Raw genomic sequence first — 23,880 nt, 5'->3', positions numbered from 1 at the left:
ACTAATATCCATTGTAAATCTCATCACTCGACACTCGCATATGGATTTTTACCTAGTATAAAACTCGTCCGCCACTGTCATACCACGAATGTCCACAGGACATGACCTAGAAAAGGCTCCAAAGGCGGAGGAGCCTCATGAGCCATGTGAGCCTTACGAACCATATGAACCGCTGGAGCATTACGAATCCGCTGGAGACTATGTGAGGTCAAGGAGTGCGGACACTAGACTAAGATCCCGTTCGTCATCGAGTCATTTTCAGCAACAAGACCTCGAGAGAACAGGATCACGACTCAGTCGTATGGAGACTCGAGGTCTTGAGAGAGTGAATACTGCATTGTCTGTGATAAGGTCGCGCAGACCGATACCGCCGTTTTCACATCCACTCACGCATGAAAAGACCAAGCCGGATGTAGTGGTAGACTTCGATGGTCCGGACGACCCGTATCGACCAATAAATTGGCCATATAAGAAGAAACTCTGGACGACTGCGCTCTATGGCTTTACGACTATGGGATCCTCCTTCGCTTCCAGCGTGTACAGTCCTGCTGTGAAAGAAATCTCTTCGCAATACCATGTTGGCACTGAAGTGAGCCTTCTTGGAGTCGCACTTTTACTATTTGGCTTTGGCGTGGGTCCCTTGCTATGGGCACCATTGAGCGAAGTGTACGGACGCAAGAAAGCAGTCTTGATACCTTACTTTATCGCTGGTATTTTCTCCTTTGCGACCGGAGCATCGAAAGATATCCAGTCGATATGCATCACTCGGTGAGTCCAACTCTCAAGGCGACTGAGCTTACGGGTGCTAACCCAAGATGCAGCTTCTTCACGGGTTTATTTGCTAGCGCACCTGTAACAAATACTGGTGGTGTGCTAGGAGACATCTGGGCAGCAGAGCAACGAGGACTGGCAATTGTGGGCTACGCATTGGCTGTAGTAGGAGGACCAACCCTTGGACCAATAGTCGGCGGTGCGATCATCGTAAGCGGCGTCAGCTGGAGATGGACTCAATACGTAAGTTATTCTTCATCTCAAATGTTGAATATCATCATAGGCTAATCGTTCTCCCAGATCACTGGCATATACATGCTGGTAATGCTGTTCCTCGATATTTTGATCTTGGATGAATCGTTCCCTCCGATTCTACTAGTCTACAAGGCCCGCAGACTCCGTCACGAATCTGGCAATTGGGCTTTGCATGCGAAACACGAGGAGTGGGACATATCCCTACGAGAACTCTGCAACAAATATCTCGTGCGGCCCTTCCAGCTGTTGTTCACTCCAATCTGTTTCCTAGTGGCACTCTATGCATCCTTCGTATACGGCATCCTATATGCCACTCTCGCTGCGTTCCCCGTCGAGTTCCAGGAAACACGAGGCTGGAACGAGTTAATCGGCGCTCTGCCCTTCTTAGCCCTACTTCTGGGCATTATGATAGGTGCGTGCGCCAACATCATGAACCAGAAGTTCTACATCAAACGCTTCAAGGCGGCCGGCAACCGTCCAGTTCCCGAAGCCAGACTTCCACCCATGATGTTCGGCAGCGTCAGCTTCTGCGCCGGACTGTTCATCTTCGCGTGGACGTCTCCGGCTCACATCCACTGGATCGCGCCCTGCATCGGAGCTGTGCTGATTGGTCTCGGTTTCTTCACTATCTTCCAGGCTGCTCTCAATTACCTCATCGACACCTTCCAGCGCTACGCGGCTAGTGCTGTCGCCGCAAACACCTTCTTGCGATCTGCTTTGGCCGGTGCCTTCCCGCTCTTTATCAACCCGTTGTTGCATAACGTCGGCATCCCTTGGGGAATATCCATTTTCGCCTTTTTTTCGATCGCACTGATTCCCATCCCGTATTTGTTTTATATCTTTGGCCGTCGCATTAGAGCGAGCAGTTATTGGAGTAAGGAAAGTGTTTTCTGAGGTGAAAGTGGTTTCGTGGGATTTGGGTATCGATGGCGCTTCTGGAGTTATGGATGCGCTCTTGTGTGTTATAAATGTCGTTAGTCGTACATATCAGAAGAGAGGTATAATAGTTAATGTCCAAGATTATTCATTGCTAATATGTCCGAGAATGGCTTGTGGAACTGTCTACTTCATTCGACTAAGTTGCCCGATTTTTAGGACCGCTTCAAGAGCGCCGAGCTGCATCAAGCGCCTCGACTGCAACACTAAACCAAGCGGGTGCGAACTTCGATTTCCTAGAGCGCATGCAAGCCCTATGTGAAGAATAATGTGTTCAAATTGTATGTCAATACGAATGCAATTAGGTACAGTATATCCATAAACGAAACTGGTATCGATGCAAAAAGCCGAAAACCCGCTAAGTCCTGCACAAAGACAAGCAAATAATGAGACAAGTGAATAATAAGACAATCAAATAATGAGACAAGCAAAGAATGAACTAAGCAATAACAAACGACAAAAAGGGGAACCGGGCCTGCTCGCTCGGGTCCGATCAATTGCGTATTGCTGAGAGACTAAACTCGTCGTGGACTTGTCCATGCCCATCGTCGAAGTCGAATGAAAAGATCGAATCACGCATAGGAGTTGTTCCGTAGCCACACATGGTCATTGTGTTGTCGGTGTCAGGCTGGTTTGTTCCGGCAGGGGACGTATAGGATTCATCCCCTGAGACGTAGTCGTTGATGGATCCTTCAGACCGAGAATGCCTATCTCGAGAGAATACCGCTTTTGCTGCTGCAACAGCAGAAATGTAGGGCTCGTTGTGCCTCAAGATGAGGTGTTCTCTATAACCCCGGGGAGTTTTATATGCGACTCGGGTCTGGCATCCTGGAACTCTACAAAATTCCGCCACGCCTGCTACAGCATTTCTTGTAGGGCTGTTATAGTGTTAGCTCCCAGCTGTAAGATATGAGGCAAGCATTGCTGGAACTCACGTCTTTGATCCCGGTCTGTATCGTGAGCCACGCGGTCTGTGCCTCCTCGAATGTTGGTCCCCATCTGCTCTCGATGTAAGTCTACAGAGTGAACACACAAAAGGTAGGTCAACTTACTCGGCGACATATCCTGATACCGTAGCACCGCGAGGTTCTGTTGGTGCGACTGGCAAATTTGTTGGACACAGGCTTGACCAACGCTGAACAAGGAATTGCTGACTTGCAGTGCCTTTGCAGGTCCAAATTCGTTTACGAGTAAGGTGATGTTTTGTATATTGGATTCCTCGTCCGCAACGTGGGTTATGCGTGAAGCCATGCTATTGAAGTTTCATATGTTGACAAGTTATTGATTGAGTTGTTCACGACCTTTGGCATAGGCATAATCCTTAAGGGCCTGTGTGCAGATTTGGAAGCGGATCTGGTGACAATGACAGACCAGAGAGGGGTTCTCGTACTTACGATAGTCAGGAGAAGATGCACGGGGTCAAGACACTGAACTGGGAAGATGTCGCGTTTAAATGTTCGACTTCAGAGATATGTATGCACTATCATTGATAATTGTAGATGAGTCGCCTTGAGCCTACTCGAGGTGATCTGCATTTCGTTACGAGTAGAAGAAAAAGGCGTAGGGCAATTTGTATGCAATGCAGGACGCCGGCACATTCGTTGAAGATCATTGAAGACGAGGATGCAGGTCACCAAGTACCCTCATTTTGTGCTCGTGATCATGGTTTCAGGGAAGACATACGCCGTATCAGCTAGACAGCGCAGCAACGTACAGACCACGGATTCCTCAGATTCTGGTTGGACTACAAGCAACATGTGGTTCACGTTGGCGACGTTCGCAGGAGGCGAAGCTAGTGTAAATGTAAAAAGCTTGGTATTCACGATATGTCGGCTGCCTTCGGCACCGAATACTAAGGTCGGTCTTATGCATGCGGTGGGTTGCTTACGCTTTGTGATCATATGCCGGACCACGCTTGATCTTGGCTCAATCGGACAAGGACATTGTTTCCAGAAAGAGCTGGCGCTGACACCGAATGGTATCAGCCTTTCGTGACATGTGCATGTATGCCTAGAATACTAATTTTACTTCGTCGCGGACGAGAGATGGAGAAAAAGCTAGATGACCCCCTTGCACCCCACGATCTGTGAGGTCGTCGCTGATGCGGTGATTTCAGCTGGAGCGCTAGGAAGTCCGATATCCCACGCCCTGATAAGCACTCACAAGTCCGATCCTCCATCGATAGCGAAATTGGATGCCTCATCTTCCAAACAACCATACCAATGCGGACCGTCATTGCGCCGCCCTCGTCATATGGACACATGCGTCTAACAGTATTACTGGATAGAACAAGATGCATTGTCGAGAAAGCGCTGTGCAGGCGTTCCTTCCTCGGCAAGTTCACTGTTGTCTGTATCATAATGCTGGTGCTTTTCGGGAGACGCCTTCTTCGATCACGCTACCTGCACAAATCTGTCTCAACCTCGCTATTCTCGCCGTCGCCATCTTCGTGGCACCAATAAACTCTTGGGTACTTCCTATTCCCGTGCGGTTTGCAACGGTCTGCACACTTTCAGGTTTGCCTTCTGTGAAACGGCTAGTGTCCCTCCAGGTCATGTGGAAGAAGATCAGTAACTGCATCGCAATACTCGTAGCGTACCACATATCATCGCACGGCGCTCATCAACACCCGGCTTGTTAGTCGCCGATATTTGTTGTCTTTTCCATCTCATGGTCGGATGTAGCAATGTCCAAGGAGTCACGTCATAGTTCCTCCACGAAGGGTGCAGGTGGTCGACAGTGAACCTTCTCTCCCGATCTCTAAGCTTCTCACTCTAGTCTTCACTTTGCCTGTGTCAATGCTACTCGCCTTCTCACGCAAGCTCCTTATCTTACAATAGCCTGGTGTTGCTTTGTTTTCCATTTACCTAACGCGGTAATCCTTGTGACTCGCTCGAAGAGTTTGTGGACCGTTGAAATCAAGGCATTTCCCATCTTGTGTTATATCCTCGAAATCTGAGGCATATCGGTCATATGACTTCAGGAGTCTACATGAATGCCGAAAAACAGTGCAGATATTCCGATATCTTTGCTTATTATGCCGGACGGTGTTACAGGAGCCAATAACCACCGACTTACGACTGATGGTATGTTATTGGCTAGCTCTGGTGGATATCCAATACGTCGCGACATGTAGCGCCAGTCTAGTGGAACAGTGAAGTCTACCGACTCCGTGTCAAAGCCAAGTCGATACAACGTCGGAGAAAGATTTCAGTGTCTTCTCAGCGCAACGACACCAAGTAGCCGACTACGAGGCTGGAGCCAGAGGTCCGCATCAATACCCGCCATCCGACTTTCCAAACAGCTTGTGGGCATCTTCTATGGAAACTACCATTGCTCTTGACCTTCAGGACATATCTGGAGCCTATAGGCTACACTGAAGCGATTAGTCTACCGACCACAGTTCTACGATCTAAGCTATACGGGAGGTAACATGCCCATTTGCATTCTGGGTACAGTATTCCATGTTCTTGATCAAGCCATGCATAAGTTGTTCTACGACGTCGTGATCAAGGCCAGTCGAAACCTTAGTATATGCAGTTTACGACATTATGTGGCTATAAGCAATGTAGTCTTTCTGATACATGTCCACCGTGCGTACCGCATGGCCCTCTTCCCACACCCGTTCGCATAAATGATATATGCAAGATACGCATATCACACAGGCTTGTGCGTCGAGATTGTACACACAACACCTCCCGACTTATAACGCCTTAACTTTTCTGTTGTTCGCCACAGTAGTAGTCAAAAGCGATGTTCGTGGCATTTGTGAGATTTGTGTTTGACATGAGGATAACCGCGAATCAAGATGCTTCAGGACTCTGCTAGGGAGAAAAAGTCAGTGATAGTCAACTTCGCGATATCTACCACGACCAAGAAGACGACCTGATAGACTGGTAGACCTGGTAGTTGAATTTACCTCATGTTCTAAGTCTTTAGCGCTTGCAAGACTAGGTTGATTAGCGCATGTCGGGCCGGTGAAGCGATTCTTGGTCAAAGCGATTGTTTCTAAATCATACTTTCATGTTGCATACTGCTACAGAGATGCGGCTACTATGAAATAATTCAGCTGCATTTCGGCCGCACATAGAGGTCCACTCGTCACGCGTATATGGTTGACGTCGTCCCTCGACAATAGAGAGGTTCTGCCGGTTGTTGGGTCGTATTTGGAATTGATTTTATAGGTCGTGTGCCATGGACCACCTTAGTAGGCAAAGGTTTGGGTTGTCTAGAATGTTGGAAGTTGCGCTGCAATTTGAGCGCGAGCTGCAACTAGTGTACTCACACACTGTGGTCTCTTTTAGTGTCAGGCCACCTCATGTTGACTGGTAACATACCGGCATTGAAGTGCCATGGATGCTAAGAAACCGTTTATGACAGGAAAAGGCTTGAGTACAGTTACGCTGATACCCCGTTATGTTCACTAAAGGCGGGGACTTCGACCTCGGAAGAATTTCGATGACCGTCCAATACTTCAAATCGGTTTCTTATTGAAGGCTACAGGACAAATGCTACTCTAGTAGTAGCTTTCGCAAGACTATCAGAGGAATTCTGACAAAAAGTCGACTTTGTCAGTGTGGCGACTTTCTGAAACGCTGTGCAGACGAAGGCGATGCGGCTTCCAGACGCCGGTCGACTCCAGGAGAGTGACATGTGTCACGCTTCGCTACACCGGGTCGTATGATAGACGAATGAGCAGAAACGACCCGAGCCTCTCAAAGTCACTTACTGCCGGCAAGCTATTAGTGTCTAAGTAGCGTCGCTGTCTTTCGATGGAAATGACCGGAGACGGCCTTTCGAGAGTCCTCCATTGGTTTGGTTCGATCAAACAGCGCTTAGACTCGAGAAATGGCATTTGTGGCTCGGCCATGCTGTAGATGGTCATCTGACGTGACTTGTATTGGCTTCTCCACTTTAAGTTCGCCTGAATTTGCATTTGAAGTACAAGTCAAATACTAAAGTACCTAGCCTGGGGCGCCACAGACTGGCTTTGAGATGTAAACCTCTGTTGCCCAAACCCATCACTCCTCTGGATCAACCGAGTCATCTCTCAGCTATCTCCCACTTCGCCGAACAAGTATCTTGATACTCACTTCTACACAATTTCCCGGATGTCACAACCATTCAAAGATTCCATCATCATCCCGTCACTCTTTCAGGCATGGAGGATCGAGTTGGATGCGCTCAGGCAAGAGTACAACATCTCGCTACCTCTTCTTGAGCATCAACAAGTCATAATATGCGACACAATAGCAGAAGGCACCGGCAACATATTGGTTTTAAGACTCCATCGAAAATTTGGTGGTAGGATACGATATATCTGTATTCCCGAGATCAACGTCTCCAACATCTGCAAAGTATGGTATTCCTTGATTCCAGAGAGAATGGGGATAATACTTGTGACTCCTTCTACTGGGATAATTTCATCTGTACCTACATCCCCATCTGACAGAGGCTGCTCGGCTGTACTCATGGAAATTGGTATTGAAAAGGCCTTCAACCTCATCAATGTAATTCACCATCATCGATACATTGCAACAGATCTGGCCCGCAAAGCCGGGTTGCATGCACTGGCAGTACAAACCATTATTACGGATCCAGATCCAGAAGGAAGTTTTCGCCTTGTTTTCTCTCAGCACTGTAAGTCAAACATATACCCATCCATGTTCATTAATCTGACCTTGTTTTAGATACTTCTGGAAGAGCAAGTAGTGGATACCAGTCAGCAGGCTCAAGTCTTACTAGTGCAGCTCCGATCATGATCTCCTCATCCTCTCGTGGCAACGCTGCAGTGACAACACCTGGACTTCAAGTGGGCTACCATGCAAACCTTTCTTACCAATCATCTGTATCAACAAGATCTTCACAGGTCCCCACCATCCAATGCCCTGAAGACTGTGATAGAGTGTACAAGAGAGCTCGAGGCTTGAGAGAGCATCTCGCGTTGGTACATCACAAGGAGGTGGAAGACGCAAAATATATTGCAAAACAGCTCTTCGACACCAAACCTGATATGGACTTGACGTCTAGTCTTCCAGCAAATACACCAGATCCCGACGTAAACACTGCGATCGGGTTCGAATTGCAGCCTACTCATCCGCGAACTATACAACAGCTTGGCGGAGTCGGAGGTTGGGCATCTGAATCGGGGTCCTTCAGGTATCCTGACTCCACCACAATGGATCTAGACCTCATCGCGTCGGACACATTCCAAGTTACGGATGCACTGAACAATAGTGTACAAGAACAGACCCGTACGAATCTCGAGGATAATCTGTTTGGCGTGACCACGGACCCTACTGGTAACAGCTTCGCTGATACCCAGCCGTACACCACCTTCGACGATTTATCGTTGAGAAACATGTGAAACAAGGGTGTGCGACAACCACGATTGTATGATGGCCCCCCTTGCACCATCCACTCATACACAAACACATGTCGACAGTATTGTAAACATGACACGATCCATGTGGAAGACCAGTTGCCTCCCGGTGATCCCCGATCGCGCTGTCTTGTGAGCCAGCGAGATGCCCTGGACACAGGCAAGCGATCGAGATGCACTCATGGATTCAGACGTTTTTCCATTCTCAGAGTGTCATCATGTTTCCTACCGAGTCATCTTCGATGACATCTATTTCCTTTGCATCATGACTTCGACTTTCCCTTAACCACTGCATGCCCTGACATTGAGATGATTTGATTATGGACACATAATTTTCCTGATATTTTAATTGCTGGCGCTTTTTTCCGATCACATTTGCTCTAGATACCCGATAGATTACGAGGCTGTATTTCACGTACAGAATACCATTTCTAATTGCTTTGCTTGTGGATTAGCCACGTCATGTAACGAAGGACGGCATTACAAGCCGAGGGAAGGCGTTATCGATGCGCTATCGATGCTTGAGAAGCTGAAGCGGGATATATATTGTCCATGCATGTCCCTCGCCTGCCTCTAGAGCCGAAAAGGATGGTGGACTGCGCCAACCAAACAGTAGAGTTTATCGCCCATTGTTTCAAAAGGCGAGGTCTACCAACTTTTCCGCACGCACAAAATCCATCCGCCCCCATCCTACATATCACCGGCTTTTACTATGGTCCGGCAATCAAAAGGGGTCGAAATGCCCGTATGCCCTTTCTGCAATCGCTACTGGTTTGGCCGGCATTCGACATCCGTTGGATCCCAGCCCAGCGCTGACCAAATTCTGGGCTCCTCCCAGTGTAGACTCCGGACCCTGGTTCGCCAGAAATGTGCCACATATGGAAGGATGCAAAATCGACAAGAAGCCATTGGGGGCAGCTGCTTGCCTCACGTAGACCGTCTAGTGTCCGCATCCGCTCGTAGGTGTTCACTCCGGCAGCGCAGTGCTAACGGGGAGTGGCTCCGTCGTGTTCAAGCCACTTGAACAGGGCCTCGGCCTTATCGAGGTCCCTCAAGGACCTTAGGTCTAGCAAGACCATCACTCCCTCTCTCACGAATTGGCGGTGAGTAGGTGCGTGTGGTCTGCCCTCGCGACTCAAGAACCAGGCATGACGAGACGGTGAACAGAAAAGGCGTCCCTTAGCAGAGAGAAGGGGTGTCTAATCGTGAGGCAGAGGATACACCCTCACATCGCCGTGTTGCGTTTCCCTATCTGGGTTTAGCCTAAGCCCCCAAACTCGACCCTATGCGCTTCCTTCTTCTCGCAGGGCCCGACTTTCTCCTACCTTCGTGCTATCTGGACATGATTCTCCAGATCAAGATCTGAGGAAACGGTCGAAGACTATTTATAAACCGAAAGACTGCAGTGCCATTGTGCTGTTCGAGCGGTGTAGTACTCAACCTTAAATACGGCAGCTAAATTGCCACGCTACCATTGTTCGAAACGGCGGAGAGAAGGCTTTCATGATAGGAGTGGTCACATCTAGCACTCACTCGAAACCCAAAGACCCGGAAGAGCAAAGCAAGAAAAGCTACAGATCTGGAGAGACGTAGTGCACACCCCCGTCCCTGCACTGCAGCCTTGAAGGTAATCTCTCTTATCCTCTGCTCTGTGTGGACGGCTTGGCTGACTGGGCTGGCAAGCCTGCTGTAACGATCACCACACATCGCAGGGTTGCATCGCGAACGGGCAGTGCATTTGGCATTGCAGATTGGGGTGAAATCCGCGCCGTCATCGTCGCATGTTTGGACATCGTCTCAGCAGGTTGGAGAAACATTTGAAGTTTGACTCGTGCTTATCATCGTACAAAGGATCATTGACCTCGAAGAAAGCACACTACAGTAGCTCAAAATCCCCAATATATCATTGTGGTGGTTCCATGACGCTGGTACAATAGGCCCGACGCTAAATCCAACGTGGAGCTCATCCCGTGTGTAATTAAGGTCAAGTACACATGTATCGCATGGACCTTGGGGGCGTGAATGGCTTCCGCCCCCCCCAAATGGAAAACCCCCAGTCCAGTAGTGTAGTACAGCAGCGCGCGCGCGGCATCTTCAAGTTCATGCACCGTTTTTCAGATTAGGTTAAGCTTACCCAGCGGGAAGGAATTACGACCCATTTCAGTTCTTGGCCGTTCTACTACGTGAGAGCGCATGGGAAAATGTGGCACACAGATGCAAATCGACAGGTTTTACCGATATACGAAGGAGCCCTTGCCCTGCACTGCCCTGCACTTCCCTGCACGGCACTGCTGTACGTTGGCGAAGCGGCCCTCGTTCGAGAAGTGCGGTGGGAAAGCAGTTGGTTTTCACCCCGGGGGATTTTCTGACTTTCCTTCGTTATCGGGATGTTCGGATCGAGAAGCCCGCCCGGCCGCCCGCCGCGAGACCCCGTCGTTTGGATCGTCGACGGGAAGGACAAGCCGCTGCCCGCGCCGCCCGCCCCGTCCTTCCGTCCAGTCTTGCACTGTGACTTTGCAGGGTGCGTTACGTGCATAAGCTTAAAGAAACAGCGCCAGTGCCAGAACTTGGACTGGCCTGGACTATTGTGCGACGCTTGGTACAAGCATGCTTGGTCTAGAAGCAAGTCGAGAATGGTTGTGCATAAGACTGCCCAGACTGAAGACCGCAGATCGAAGACTTTGGTTTTCAAACATGTTGAATGACTATGTTTTGTGTATATAGGAATGAGTTTATAAGAGCGCGGTAGAAATAAATCGCAGCAATGGGTATCCTGCCGAACAAAAGAAAATAATCCAAGAGCGAATGCAGAAACAGAGAACATGGTTTGTGTATCTCCTCCACAAGGTGTTCACCATCTCCGCGTGGCAGAGTAATGGATCATACTAGTCGTGAGAGGCTCAAAACATAGGAGAATCTTTATATCTTTTGTTCGATATGCGCTTGTGGTCAGACTTCGTCCTGACTGGCTCTTGCTGCAGCATTATCGACTTTCATGGCGCTGTCACTCACTTAGAGTTCGTACGACAGACGTCAATTCCAGTGCATCTCGGCGTATTGTTGCGGTGGGTAAAGTGTCACAAGGCGCGTGTCAGCCCCCGACGGAGGCGGATTGTTCATGTCGGTCAAATTCGCAGACCAAGGAATTTGCCCATTGGGGTAAAAATAAGACGAGCTGTATTGTGGATCCATCCGAGTGGTGTCGCCGTTCACTGCTGCAATTGGACTGTATACGTTCATGAAGCTTGGGGCTGAAGTGGACCGAGACAAAGTGTTGTTGTACATGTTGTTATTGTTGTTATTATTGTTGGGCGACACTAGCAGCAGCTCGGCTTCGGAGCTTGCGCAGCCGGTGACATCGCTGAGCATCTGAGATGGTGGGCGATTCGAGGACGCTTCAGATATGAGACTCGGTCTGGTGTGATGTTCACCTCGCATTTGGGCGAAGGCGGCTTTCGCTCGGTCACTAGCCGAGTCTCTCGAATCGCCATGGCCAAGCACAAGGTGCTCTCTAAGGAATCTTTCCTTTCTGTAGACGTTACTGCAATTCTTTTCAGTGCAGTTGACAGTGGATCGAGGAATCTTTGCCCCAAGCTTGCCAGTGCGCTGTTTCTTCGAGTTTCTTTTGACGGGTTGGATCGGTGTGGGCTCATTCGGCATTGTCTGAGTAGCAGGACGCTCTTTCCAGTAAAGTCAGCACGACCGATTTTCGACAGACTGGAGAAATACTGACGAGGGCTTTTACGGTTGCACGCGACATGCAAGTGCTTTTGTAGATTGCGATGGGACAGGAGAAGCCTTTGTTCCTCCTCGCTGTACGTGAACAGTTTCCTTAAGAATGCTATCGTCTCATTCACGTCGCTGGCTGAATTTTGTAGGTTGTCCAGCATTGAGACGAATTTTCCTGCAGTCTCCCTGTCTTCGATACGTTGGAGAAGCGAGATGAGTCTCTCATCATAGAAGTTGTTTGCCATCTTGAGCTATCGACCCCGTCGACCTTTTTGGTGGGTGGTCGAGGCTATATGTGTATGCAGACCGGAGCAAGATGGTCGGGGCGATGTCCCTCTGCTCACTCCCAGTCGGTGCGGTCTATCACGACCACCAGACGTCACGGATGATCAGTCAGATATGTAGAGGAACTAAAGTGCTGGAAGGAAAGGAGTGTCCTGTACTGAAGAGAATTGGGAGCACTCGAGGTTTTGTTCGTTGAAGTGAGGAGAAGCAAAATACTTGCGGTGCAAAGACGGCGCAGCAAAGTGGGCTGTGTGTTCGGTCGCGTTCGCTGTGCCTCTGGTCGCCTCAGCAAGTCTTGGAAATAGTAGTTGATCGACAACAGCCGACTATGATGACAATGGAGTCAAAAGTCTCGCGAGGAGCGAAGACCAGGACACAAGCCCTCGTTGAAGTGCACTCGACGTCGAGGAATCTGCGGAACAGCGCTGCTACTTCTGTGTGCGGCCGCTAGCAACACGATGTCTTTGGATGTACCGAAGTATTGGACCCCGACGTAGATGAGAGGGGCTGCTGATCATCAACGCTCGTCGAAATGCAACACTGCTGTACACTTGGGAAAGAGAGCACAGCGGAGAGCCAGACCTGGTCTGTCATTACGAAGAGCGATATATATCTCGACTCTCTCGTCCACTCGAAATCTGGGTCATGTATGAGACCCTGCTTCAACGGGTGCCGGCATGAAATTGTACCCTTAAGCCTTGACGGTCTCGTTTGTGGTCTGTAAGGCAAATACCGCATGAATCATGCTCGTGGCATGCATAATCAGGACCATGACACCGTTAGACAATCAAGGGTTGAGTAGACATAAGTGCAGACATGACATGTTCAGCTCGGGGTATTGACAGCGGATAGAAGCGAGGGTGGAACCGCCATGAACGCCCACCATGTCGTCGCGCGAAAACATGGTCATACACAAATGATCGGCATGACCACACGCGGTACCATCAAATTACCCTAGTCAATTCTACGTTAGCCGTTGATATACTCGGATCATGGTATCCGCCGAAATAAGATTGGGTAGCGGCGGTGGACGAACGGTATACCTTATGGCTTGTTGAGATCGCAGGATCTACGAACGCGGCCCACTAACGATGCAGGTTACCCTATGATCATCCATTTCATGCACCCATGCGTAACATGGTGGCTCTGGCTGCCGAGCAATTGAGGTGATGGTAGAGCGAGAGAGAACTTTTATGGCTTGGATATCTTGGTTTAGACGCATTGCCGCGTTACCGCACGCATTAGTTCTTATTCTCGAACCCGGAAACCAGATGACAGAACCGGTGCTGATTTAAGTATGGTAGCACCCAGAATATGGTCTACATCGAATTGCTACCATGCATTGTAGTTAGCAGGCGGTTTGTTGAGGTTGCAGTGATATGACTCGAGTTTGAGTGCCCAGTCCCCACTGCACAGAGGTGTATGTTACGGACGGGGCCCCGTGTGACCGGCTCGCCACATACCCCTGCATTGAAGCTCATTGAAGAGGCGAGTCATTCACGATGGCAAGTAATTTGCACTCGATATTCGTGCTATCATAACTGGGTCCACCGGTGGGTGGAGCGATGCATGTCGTGCCCTGTTCACAGAAAATCCCTTACGGCAAAGATCAGACCCGCGATAAATGGACGTGTAGAAGCTGTATGGCGGTTGCCCTCGTAGAGCCACGCATGCCGTTACTGAATCGTACAGTGCATGTCTGCATGGGGTTCGAAGTAGTGTGAAACCATAATTGCGACATATACCCAATAGATTGGGTCGCTGCAACAGTCGCAAGGATACATTTGATTACGGCCCCATCGACGATAAGGGACATAACTTACGACGCCCACAGCTCGATTCGGCAGGTCACAGAATCTTGATTCGGTGCATTATACGTCTGAGGCACTTCGATAATCCTTTTCCAGTTCTGTAGCTAGGAGCCCAACCTAAATGGATCCCTCATTGAGGTAATTGCGCACTTGCCATTGAGAATTGATCAGAAGAGATCTGCGATCCAATCAAGCCATGGTGATCCGGGTAGCAGCAAGCAATCATCCTCTTTGGCAATTGCGTGAGCGTACCGCATGTGCCCCCTGGTTGACGCGGGATCTCAGAGGTACACAGAGCCATGGGCCTATCTCCCGTCTGACGAGATTACAGGTTCCACGGATGATCTATCATACCACTCTTTGTGGAGAAATTAATTTCTAGATTGGACCGAGCCTATAGTATCGGCCAATGATATATGACGAGAGTGTTTTGCAATACAAGTAGAGTCCGCGCGAGGCCCGGGCTCCGCTTTGCCGATTCCGCATCATCAGACGCTGATCAATTGTCGAGGTGTCCTGTATGCATGAATGTCGCCGAGCTCGGCATGAAATGGCATCGACAAGAGCGACAATTTGATCAACCAAATATGAAGATGAAGTGGCGATTAGCGAACAGTTGTCGCTTTGCCCAGCATCGCCTGAGCACTTATGAGCCGACGTCGAGCGGGAGCGGTAGCCGAACGGCACGAACCTAAATGAGCACTGTAATTGAAGCAAGCGAGAAATCACCTATGAATTAAGGTAGTGAAGCGCAAAGCGACTATCATTATGAGCATCACAGTGTCCGATCCTAGCTCGTATCTCGGCCATCAAGGATGGACGGGATCAGCAACCAAGGGTGCCTGTGTCTCTGTTGATTGATTTGTCATGTCGATGTCCCCGGATCGGGACGACAGCACGAAAATGAGCTCGGCAAGCTTTTTCCACCATGTCGCGATTCAGGTCTCCAGGACCAACATGTCAATGCGGATCTTCGATGACTACAGGGTCTCGTTAGATGTTGAGATAGACTTCACAACAGTACACCCGATTCAGCGAGTGACGCAAGCCTCTCCCGTGGAATGTTTGTGTATGTTCTGCTCCATACGGAGCACTCATGACATAAAGCTTGTCGGCAGACTACGTCTGCAACTTCTCAGTCAAATCTGCCACCATGGATCCGACGAGCATGGGTGTTCCGCGGCTTGAATCTCTACACGTCTGTTCCCATCCATGGAAGCGAAGAGATCCAGCGTGCCTTGCAGCTCTAGGTGACTAGTGCCCAGGACTGACCAGACTGGGGTTGTTCTATCTCTCATCCACCTCTCGGTACTTGCGTTCCCGATGTCCTAGCCCATCACACGGCTCAATGGCAAATCACACAAGCGTAAGTGTCCACAGGAAACGACAAGAGATTTATAGATTGGATGTCTACGAATGTCATCTAAGCCATCACAGGTCGCAATGCTCCTCCTCCTTTCTCAGAAAGTAAGAGTGGAATGGCCAAATCTTGATTGTTGATTTCATAAAAACCTAGACTTTCCCAAGGGCTTCCATCCTTCATACGTATTATACAATTCGTGACAAATTTTCAAGAAATGTCAGCATTTAAGGGTTCTCCTGGACGAACTTGACACCCTTGGTGATGTTGCCCTTAAGGTCTTTGAGGCAGGCATCGAGGAGCTTCTGCTCGTACTCGGTGACCTTGCCGACGGGGTGGATCTTCTCGACACCGTTGGGGCCGAGCTCGACCTGGGAAGAGAAGAAGTCGATGCCCTGGTCCTTGAAGAGAGGAGAGTCGACGAAAGTGCACTCGACGACACCCTTCTCGCCCTGAGCAGCCTTGAGCAGGGACTCGGCGAAGCGGGCACCAGCCATGGCCATGGAGAGAGTGGCAGAGCCAGCTCCACCCTTGGCCTGAACGACCTCATCACCACCGAATTGGACGCGCTTGATGTAGGCATCACGCTCCTCGCCCTCGAGGTTGTAGCCAGCCTGGGAGAGAAGGGGAACGATGGTGGCGCCGGAGTGACCACCGATGACGGTGATGTTCTCGTTGGCGGGATCGGTGCCCTTGAGCTGAGAGATGAAGCGGGAGGCACGGACGATGTCGAGGGTGGTGACACCGAAAAGACGCTTGGGGTCGTAGACACCCTTACTCTTGAAGACCTCGGCGGTGATGGGTACAGTCGAGTTGACCTGTATCTTTGTCAATTCCGCTTTTCTTTTGTCACTGTCTCAAGCAGCAGGACATACAGGGTTGGCGATAATGAGAATGTTAGCGTTGGGGCAGTTCTCGGCGGCGGCCTTTGCGAGGTCACGAACGATGGAGGCGTTGGTGTTGAAAAGGTCGTCACGGGTCATGCCAGGCTTGCGGGGGACACCGGCGGGGATGAGGACGATCTCAGCGCCCTTCAAGCACGAGGCAACATCGGCCTGCTCGTAGCCCTTGACCTGTAGGCGAATTGATTAATGATCCGGTCCATTTGAAGATACTCGAAAGGTCGAGGAAATACTGATGACGTACGACAGACTTGGTGTTGACGTGGGAGACATCGGCGGCGACACCTGTAGGATTGAGTATCAGCAGACGCTCACATTGCCTTCTAGTGGTCCTGATTTCAAATTCGTGACTTACCGGGAGCACCCTTGATGTCGTAAAGAGCGAGCTCAGTCACGCGAGGGTTGAGCTTGAGGAGGAGAGACAGAGGCTGGCCAATACCGCCACCGGCACCGAGAACGGCGACCTTGGAAGCCTGAAGCCGCACAGAAAATCATCAGTATTTACTCTCTATAGAAGCACAAGACATCCGCGCATGCCACAGGCGCAATTGGCATCATTGAGAGCGGCCAGTGAATGCTGCTGCGAAGCTATAGGATGCGCACTTACATCACGAGCGGTGGCAGAGAAGGCCCTTCTCTGAACGGCACCGAAAGCCTGACGAGCAGCGAACATCTTGAATTAAGAAGATGAAAGGAGAAAGAGGATGTGGTGGTGTAGTGGTATTGACCGAGATGGAGGAGAATCGAAGTGTCTCTGTCTGTCTGGGATGGAGAAAGTTGTTTCGGCTTCGGGGAAGGAGCGGACACGACGGCGCCCGTGGTCAGAGGGTCAAAGCTCCACAATCCACAATCCCGCCAAGCTCCTCATCAGAGGCCACTTCGTTTCCTCATTCTTCCTTAGTCCCGCATCTCTTCCTACCTTGCCGCTGCACCTCCTCCGCAACATGACCCCTCTTTTCCGACTCTTCACGGTCTTTCTATGCACGTGAGCCTGCGGACCAGAGGATGGGTGTAGCAGTGTCAGCAGTCATGGACCATTGCTGACTGTAGCCGAATGCTAGATTCTTGCTGCACTCAGCTCTGTGTAATTTGCATCCATTCTGTGTAATATGCATCCATTCTAGCGTTCAAATACAGGACAGCCTGGGGAGGATGAATAGCAGTATATCGGCTATATGCAAACCTACCACAGCAATAGTCAGGTCCTCACACCGCGTGATTGAGCAAGAAACCAATTGTAAGCCTTGCCCTGCTGTAGTTCAGGTACTTGTTTCCTCTACCGTCACTCGTATATCATTACGTCATCAGCAGCCTCGACCGAGATGCTCTTCGGTGTTGCTGATGGCCTGTAACATCGAAGTCAGCTTCAGCGCGCGAGTGACTGTCATGAGAACAAGGAGATATACAGGATAATACTCGAACTCGCAAGCTGTGTGAAACAATGATCTGCTTCTGGAGCGCCGCGAAGGCCTGCGTCGAAAGCTTAGCAGCTGCCTCGGCTGCGGCTCAAGCTGGTGGACATTCCTCGTTTGACAAGTCAATGGTCGACCCACAGATGATCAAGCATGATACTCGAATGTATATGTATACTACCTGATATCGCAAACTACTCCGAGGGATTGAAGCAAAAGTGATGAACTTGCACCTCAATCGAGGTGAGCTCGGATCTTGAATGGTATCTTTGTTCGGCTTCTTGTCAATTCCGCGCTTTGTAGGAGTTAGGGTTGACAGCAAGATATCAACTTGTGCTGCTACGCGTCATAACCCATGAGATGTTCCCACCTCGAGCTCCGGCTGACATCAGAAAACGACGAACAAATCATGGGCGGGTCAAGCTTCCCTCTGGGAGATGACCTAACTAATCAAGGTACTATACAGTGCTATAGCACGTGGTGGGTAGTGGATAGACATAGAAGATGCCAATTACCTAGCAATGAACGATGCAATGGCATAATGCCTTACTCCCTTCATGGGCAGATCAGCCGCACGGGGTAAATTGGCATTTGACCAAGCCCTTCGTATTGTAAGCCCTTCGTATTGTAAGCCCTTCGTATAATAAGTTCAACACTGCACTTCTCCTATCCGCTATTCATTCTGAGTGCCAACACGACAAGAGCCTTGGGAGATGCCAATGTCCGAAACGGTAGATCAGGCACGAACACGAGTAATGTGCTTTGCGCGGGCGCTACAAGATATAGGTAGAGTCAGCGGACCTATAGGATCCATAATCACTGTACCTTATTCTCCGAACTGCGAGATGTGCAGCTAGATGATCAGCGGCGAAACAGTGTAGCTTATGAACGAACCCTTGGACACTTTTACAGGACAATCATCTTCGCAATGATAGATGTACACCAGTACCTGTCGTTTTGTCCTGACCCCTCGAGTACAGTAACGACTGTGGACAGCGTGCATGGTTAATCCTGGTGAGATGGGACTTGTATGTAGATAAATATAGACGCTCGAGCCCTGCAGCGAGGCCGACAAGCTTTGGCTTTCGGGAAGTCCATTCAATTGTCCGAAACACTTCCCCGAATCCGGAAACTACAGACCTTGGACCATCCACGAACAGTAATTTGTGTGCTGACATTCGCGAATCACTTCTTCACATGTGTACTGCTGCATCCTGCCTAGAAGATGCCGCTATGCGTGACGTTTCCTTTCGGACATATAATCAAGACAGAGCCGCGGCGGATGGCTGAATCGGGCTGTCTTCCGTAGGGGAGCTTTGCTGCTTGAGGTCAAGTAGACAGGATTACCTTCAGCCTCCTGGTTACGTACCTGTGTTGAGTTTCTGTTTCTTCCCGGATCCACGTAAGTGAAGGAATGACGATACGTACATAAGCATATACGTATGCCTGTCCTGTCGATATGACGAGTGATCTAATATTGCATCGTCTGCCCTTTTCTGTTTCATTCAGATCTTCTTTCTTCTACACCTGCATGACGAATATAAGCAACTTTGCCCATCATGCGATCCTCAATTTCCCTTGTCGCTTTCGCCCCAGCCCTATTCTCGACCCTTGTAGCGGGCCTCGATGTCACCTCTCCATCGGCAGGCACTGTCCTGACTCCTCAGAACTTCACGATAACATGGGAACGCAACTCGACGATCGATCCAGCACACATGAACATTGACATTGTGCAGCCATCGAATTCAGGCTCCTTTTCTCGCTCCATAGTCCAAAAGATCCTCGTCAACGACTACTCGTTCACTCTACCCGCCACGGCAGTCCTTGCGCTCTCGGGCGTAAGCAACGGGGGCGGATGGCGCTTGAACTTCAACTCGGTAGCCAACGAAGGAAGTGCCTTCGTGGCGCAGAGCGAGGATTTCATCATCGCAGGTCTGGGCGGCGATGCGCCCACCACGACCGCAACGGGAGGCAACACGGTGACTGCGACTTCAGTGTCGTTGAACCCGGCCGAGAGTTCGAGTTTCGCCACTTTCTCCGTCGATTCTTCGGCTTTTGGAAGCGTCAGGACTACGGGTGATAGTACGACTGTTATCACTACTGCGTCTGCTACTGGTAGTGCTACAGCTACTGTCAGTACTGCATCGACGCTGTCTTCTGGTTCGTCTTCGGCGGAAGGGAGCACGATAATCGTCTCTCCTATCTCTACTGCTCCTTCCCCTTCCTCCTCCTCTACTTCCCCATCTTCATCCGAATCCGAATCCGCTCCGGTACCACAAACCACATCCCCCACACAAACAGGAAGCATCAGCAGCAGTAGCGCCACCTCTACTCCGTCTCTATCAAGCTTCAGCGGCGCCGCTGGCCCTCAACAGACTGTTGCCGCTGCAGGCATGGGTCTCGGAGCTGCTGCTGCTGCTTTAGTGCTGTTCATCTGAGCCTATACTTGCATCCTTTTCGCCTGAATTGGTGAACGGTCGGTTCATCCGGCTGAAGAAGGAAAAGAAGACAGAGGAGCGTCGTCGTGCTCTCTTCTCGCTGCTGAATGTTTTCGAAGCGCATGGAATGGAGGATTAGAAGTAGGGAAGGGCATGGTTTCGAACGAATCCAATCGTTAAGCGCAGGCAGGTAGTGGATGATTTGTATATATCGCGTTTTTTTAGTCTTTTCTTATCACAACGGCTTCGTCGATTATCGCGTATGCTTTCGTGTGAGGACTGTGCTGAGCGCAGCTTGAGTCAATGCCGAAGGGTGTTTGTGGCGTTTTGATGGTATGCGTGGCGTTTCGATGGTATGCGTGTATCTTTGTTTGGCAGATGTTGATATTGTGATATAGAGGACTGATGATCGAGTCGAGGGTTACTGGCCAGATGCGAATAGAATGGTAAACAGTAGAGGAAGAGGCACAGCGTAGCTACGCGACGAGTAAAAACACACATTTCATTATCATATTCATATCCCATTGACTCCATCCCCGTGCCCACCCAGCCCACAAGCCTAAGCTGAAGCACGCCTGAAACTAGCGCTCAAGCCCAAACGACAGAACAAACCATCCCTAAACACCCTTATGTGACTTGACACTCCATTCGTCCCTCCACCTCTTCCTCCCCTCGCGTTCCCTCTCCCTCTCCCCATCGCCCCTCAGAACCTCCACAACCCCTAACCCACCTTCCCCAACCGAAGACGACGACGACACCGAAGACGACGACGAAGACAGCGACAATTCCTTGTCCTCGCCTTCACAGTCCACCAGTCGGATGCGGACGCCCATCTCCACTTTTCCATGATCATCGTAGCCCTCGTCGCTGTCGAGACTATCTCTGCCCCAGCCTCCGCCTCCAAGAAGCGTCGAGAAGCGTCCTACGCGAGCATATCGCCCCGAGTGATGGAATTGACGGCCGCGACGACGGAGCCCGAGGCGGCGTTCGAGGATGAAGACGCGCACGGAGACGAATAGAATGTAGATTCCTGTTAGGCTGCCGAGGAGAATGCCTGCTAGGGGCCAGAAACGGAGGGTTGAGAGACGGGATAAGGACCATTTTTCTTGGACTTTTTGGAGCGTTGTCGAGGGAGAGGGGGGCCAGTGCGGGTTTGTGGCTTGGCGGAGCGAGGATTGTGTCGAGGGTGGGAGGAGGGAGTAGGCTGTGCTGAAGGACTGGAGGTCGAAGGGAGGGATGTTCGTGTTGTTGTTCTCGTCAGGGAGGTGGACGGTGTTGGAGGGGAGGTGCAGGATGTCTGTTGCTGAGAGGACCGTGTTGTTATGTGATATGGCTATGGCGCAGACGTAGGCTATTCGCACGTTCTTCTCGGTTTCGGTCGTGGAGATGGACATATTGGACTCGAAACCTTGTTTGGGGATTATGGCGAAGATGTCGTTTATTGATTGCAAGGCGGGTACGTCTCTGCTTTCTGCTCCGGTATCGTACTTTGGAGGTGGAGAAGCGGAGGCGAGGATTATCCATTCGCGCACATCAGTTGCTCCGTTCCATGACACGAAAATAGTATCGTTCTTCTTCCCGTCTACGCTCTTCTCTTCGAGAGTCATGTTTTCTCGGAGTGGGTAGAACAGCGTTATGTTTCCCGGAGCAGAAGCAATCTTGGGCTTCCAAGTCGGCGCACCAGTCCAGTTTACCTTGGCCGGTCGGTAGTTGTCTGCTGATTTCCTATCGCGGTCAAGTGGTCCAAATCTGATATCGTAGACAATCTCGCCTGAGGCGGTGTACTCTGTCAGTCCAGGCTCGTTGCCCCAGCCTAGCAAGACATTCCCAGGTGTATCTGGAAGAAGTTGCATGCCACCTTCTCGGACGGACGTAATGTTCGATGGCGCGCGATACTCCTGTACCAACTCTGCAGTGAAAGCCTTGGTATCGATGCTGACGATCATGCCTCTGCTCACTGGGTCTGGTGCATACTCGTACCGTGAGTTACGGTTGTCGAAAAGCGAGATCAAGGTATGTTCTTTGGTGACATCTGAAGCCCATCGCGCATGATGTTGCCAGGCGAAATTCGTGGCGTTGCCTCCCGACAGATCACTGAAGTCGTTCTTCTTGCCACCAAGAGTCCAGATTATAGATCCATTGCGGCCATCGACATAGTACAGAGCCTTCATGTGACGGGAGCTGACTAGATAATTACCAAAGACATCCTTGTCTACACTGTTAATGTGGAAGTAGTCAAAGGCATCCCAGATCACAGAACCTTGCTTGAACTTGTGAGGATCGCCGTAAGAATCGGTAATGTTGACAAAATCGGACGCGCGCCACTCAAAGAGAAGCTCGTTAGTTGCGATGTCAATTTCCTGAAAATAAGAATCGATGATGCTTCCGTCCTTGACGCCAAAGACGGACAGATCATGTTTCATCGGCTCGTAGACTGTGAAAATGGCCGTACATTGTGGCGTTATGACAAACTCGTGAGCATCGCCATAAGTATGGTTGATTGCTGAAAGATTGTAGGCGAGGTTGTAATTCGAGTCAAGCTGTCTTTGGTCAGTCAACGGCCTTGCCATTCGACATCAGATAACCGTGAATACCATATAATATCTTCCACCCTTGCGGCCCCATTCTCCCTTTCCACCCCACCACGTCAAGTAGTCAGTACCATTACATATCTGCACAGTAGCTCCTATGGACTCGCGGAACCACGCCATCTTGCTACCGTACAGATGGATTTCAGGAGCCTGATACACTAATGACAGATCCGTAGCATTCAGGATCATGGGTCCATTGTCGTTCATACCGCCACCAAATCCGACCGGCGTCCAGGTTATATACGGCGATTTCGATGCTTCATCCGTAGGTGGGACCAGAATATTGCCGACTGGTATCGTGTAGCCCGGCTCTGTAACATATCTCTGGATAGGATAACTCCAGTATTTACCATCGTCGTATTCTTGGCTGTTGTGAAAGGGACCGACGTCTGCATTGGATAACGCAGGTAGTAAGAGCAAAACGCAAAGAACAGGTATTATGTCAAATATCGACTTGAGAGACATGTTGAAAGAGTGGTTGCACGACAGACGCGTGACAGTAACTGAATATGAACACTCGTCGTGGTCGTATACGAGTGTGTGAGAAACCTTACTACCACATACAGCAGACAACAACACTCATCGTATACACCAAACAGCAACGATAAACCAACGACAAAGAAGAGAGACGAAAGTTTAGACCTTACACAAATCGCAAGCAGAAAAGAAGAAAAGAAAAACTTTACCTATCGTACCAGGTATATAGTCTAGGCCCCTAAACGGAAGGACTCCCTAATGTCGCCTCTGCCCGCGATTAGGCAGGGATGTGCTATGCGAACATGGCGCTCAGGAGGCCTGTCAGGTCGGCCTATTCTGTGAAAACGGTTTCGGACAGTCGAGAAAGGGAGATTTGATGAGGTACCGTTGATATCGTCAACGGCTTTTTCAGCTGTACAGCTCTATTGGACATACAGCGCAACTGCCACACTGGATCTTGTATCAGAAATTGCTTCCCGACTCTGCCTAGACTCTGATATCTCCAATAACCATCGCAAGAGCTTCAAGCGC

At 50.1% G+C, this 23,880-nt stretch overlaps 4 protein-coding genes across 4 annotated transcripts; 1 reads left to right on the top strand and 3 right to left on the bottom strand.

The window, feature by feature from the left end:
- Positions 1-88: 88 nt before the first annotated feature.
- On the top strand, positions 89-1,920 carry AAFC00_002312 (uncharacterized protein; the record flags this gene model as incomplete). The annotated part of the gene is made up of 3 exons (XM_069341615.1): positions 89-768; positions 822-1,014; positions 1,072-1,920. 3 exons carry the CDS (start codon positions 89-91, stop codon positions 1,918-1,920), a joined length of 1,722 nt encoding a protein of 573 aa, XP_069201700.1.
- Positions 1,921-2,455: 535 nt separating this feature from the next.
- Positions 2,456-3,213, bottom strand: AAFC00_002311 (uncharacterized protein; the record flags this gene model as incomplete). Its single annotated transcript, XM_069341614.1, has 4 exons — positions 2,456-2,840; positions 2,898-2,961; positions 3,015-3,063; positions 3,118-3,213. 4 exons carry the CDS (start codon positions 3,211-3,213, stop codon positions 2,456-2,458), a joined length of 594 nt encoding a protein of 197 aa, XP_069201699.1.
- A 12,543-nt stretch (positions 3,214-15,756) lies between these two features.
- Positions 15,757-17,104, bottom strand: AAFC00_002310 (uncharacterized protein; the record flags this gene model as incomplete). Its single annotated transcript, XM_069341611.1, has 5 exons — positions 15,757-16,347; positions 16,405-16,602; positions 16,676-16,716; positions 16,787-16,904; positions 17,039-17,104. 5 exons carry the CDS (start codon positions 17,102-17,104, stop codon positions 15,757-15,759), a joined length of 1,014 nt encoding a protein of 337 aa, XP_069201698.1.
- Positions 17,105-20,898: 3,794 nt separating this feature from the next.
- On the bottom strand, positions 20,899-23,337 carry AAFC00_002309 (uncharacterized protein; the record flags this gene model as incomplete). The annotated part of the gene is made up of 2 exons (XM_069341610.1): positions 20,899-22,821; positions 22,876-23,337. 2 exons carry the CDS (start codon positions 23,335-23,337, stop codon positions 20,899-20,901), a joined length of 2,385 nt encoding a protein of 794 aa, XP_069201697.1.
- Between the last annotated feature and the right edge of the window lie 543 nt (positions 23,338-23,880).

Source organism: Neodothiora populina (assembly GCF_041146345.1).
Source record: "Neodothiora populina strain CPC 39397 chromosome Unknown canker_contig_14, whole genome shotgun sequence".
Taxonomy (NCBI): Eukaryota; Fungi; Ascomycota; class Dothideomycetes; order Dothideales; family Dothioraceae; genus Neodothiora; species Neodothiora populina.
This window is presented reverse-complemented; position numbering and strand designations above follow the sequence as displayed.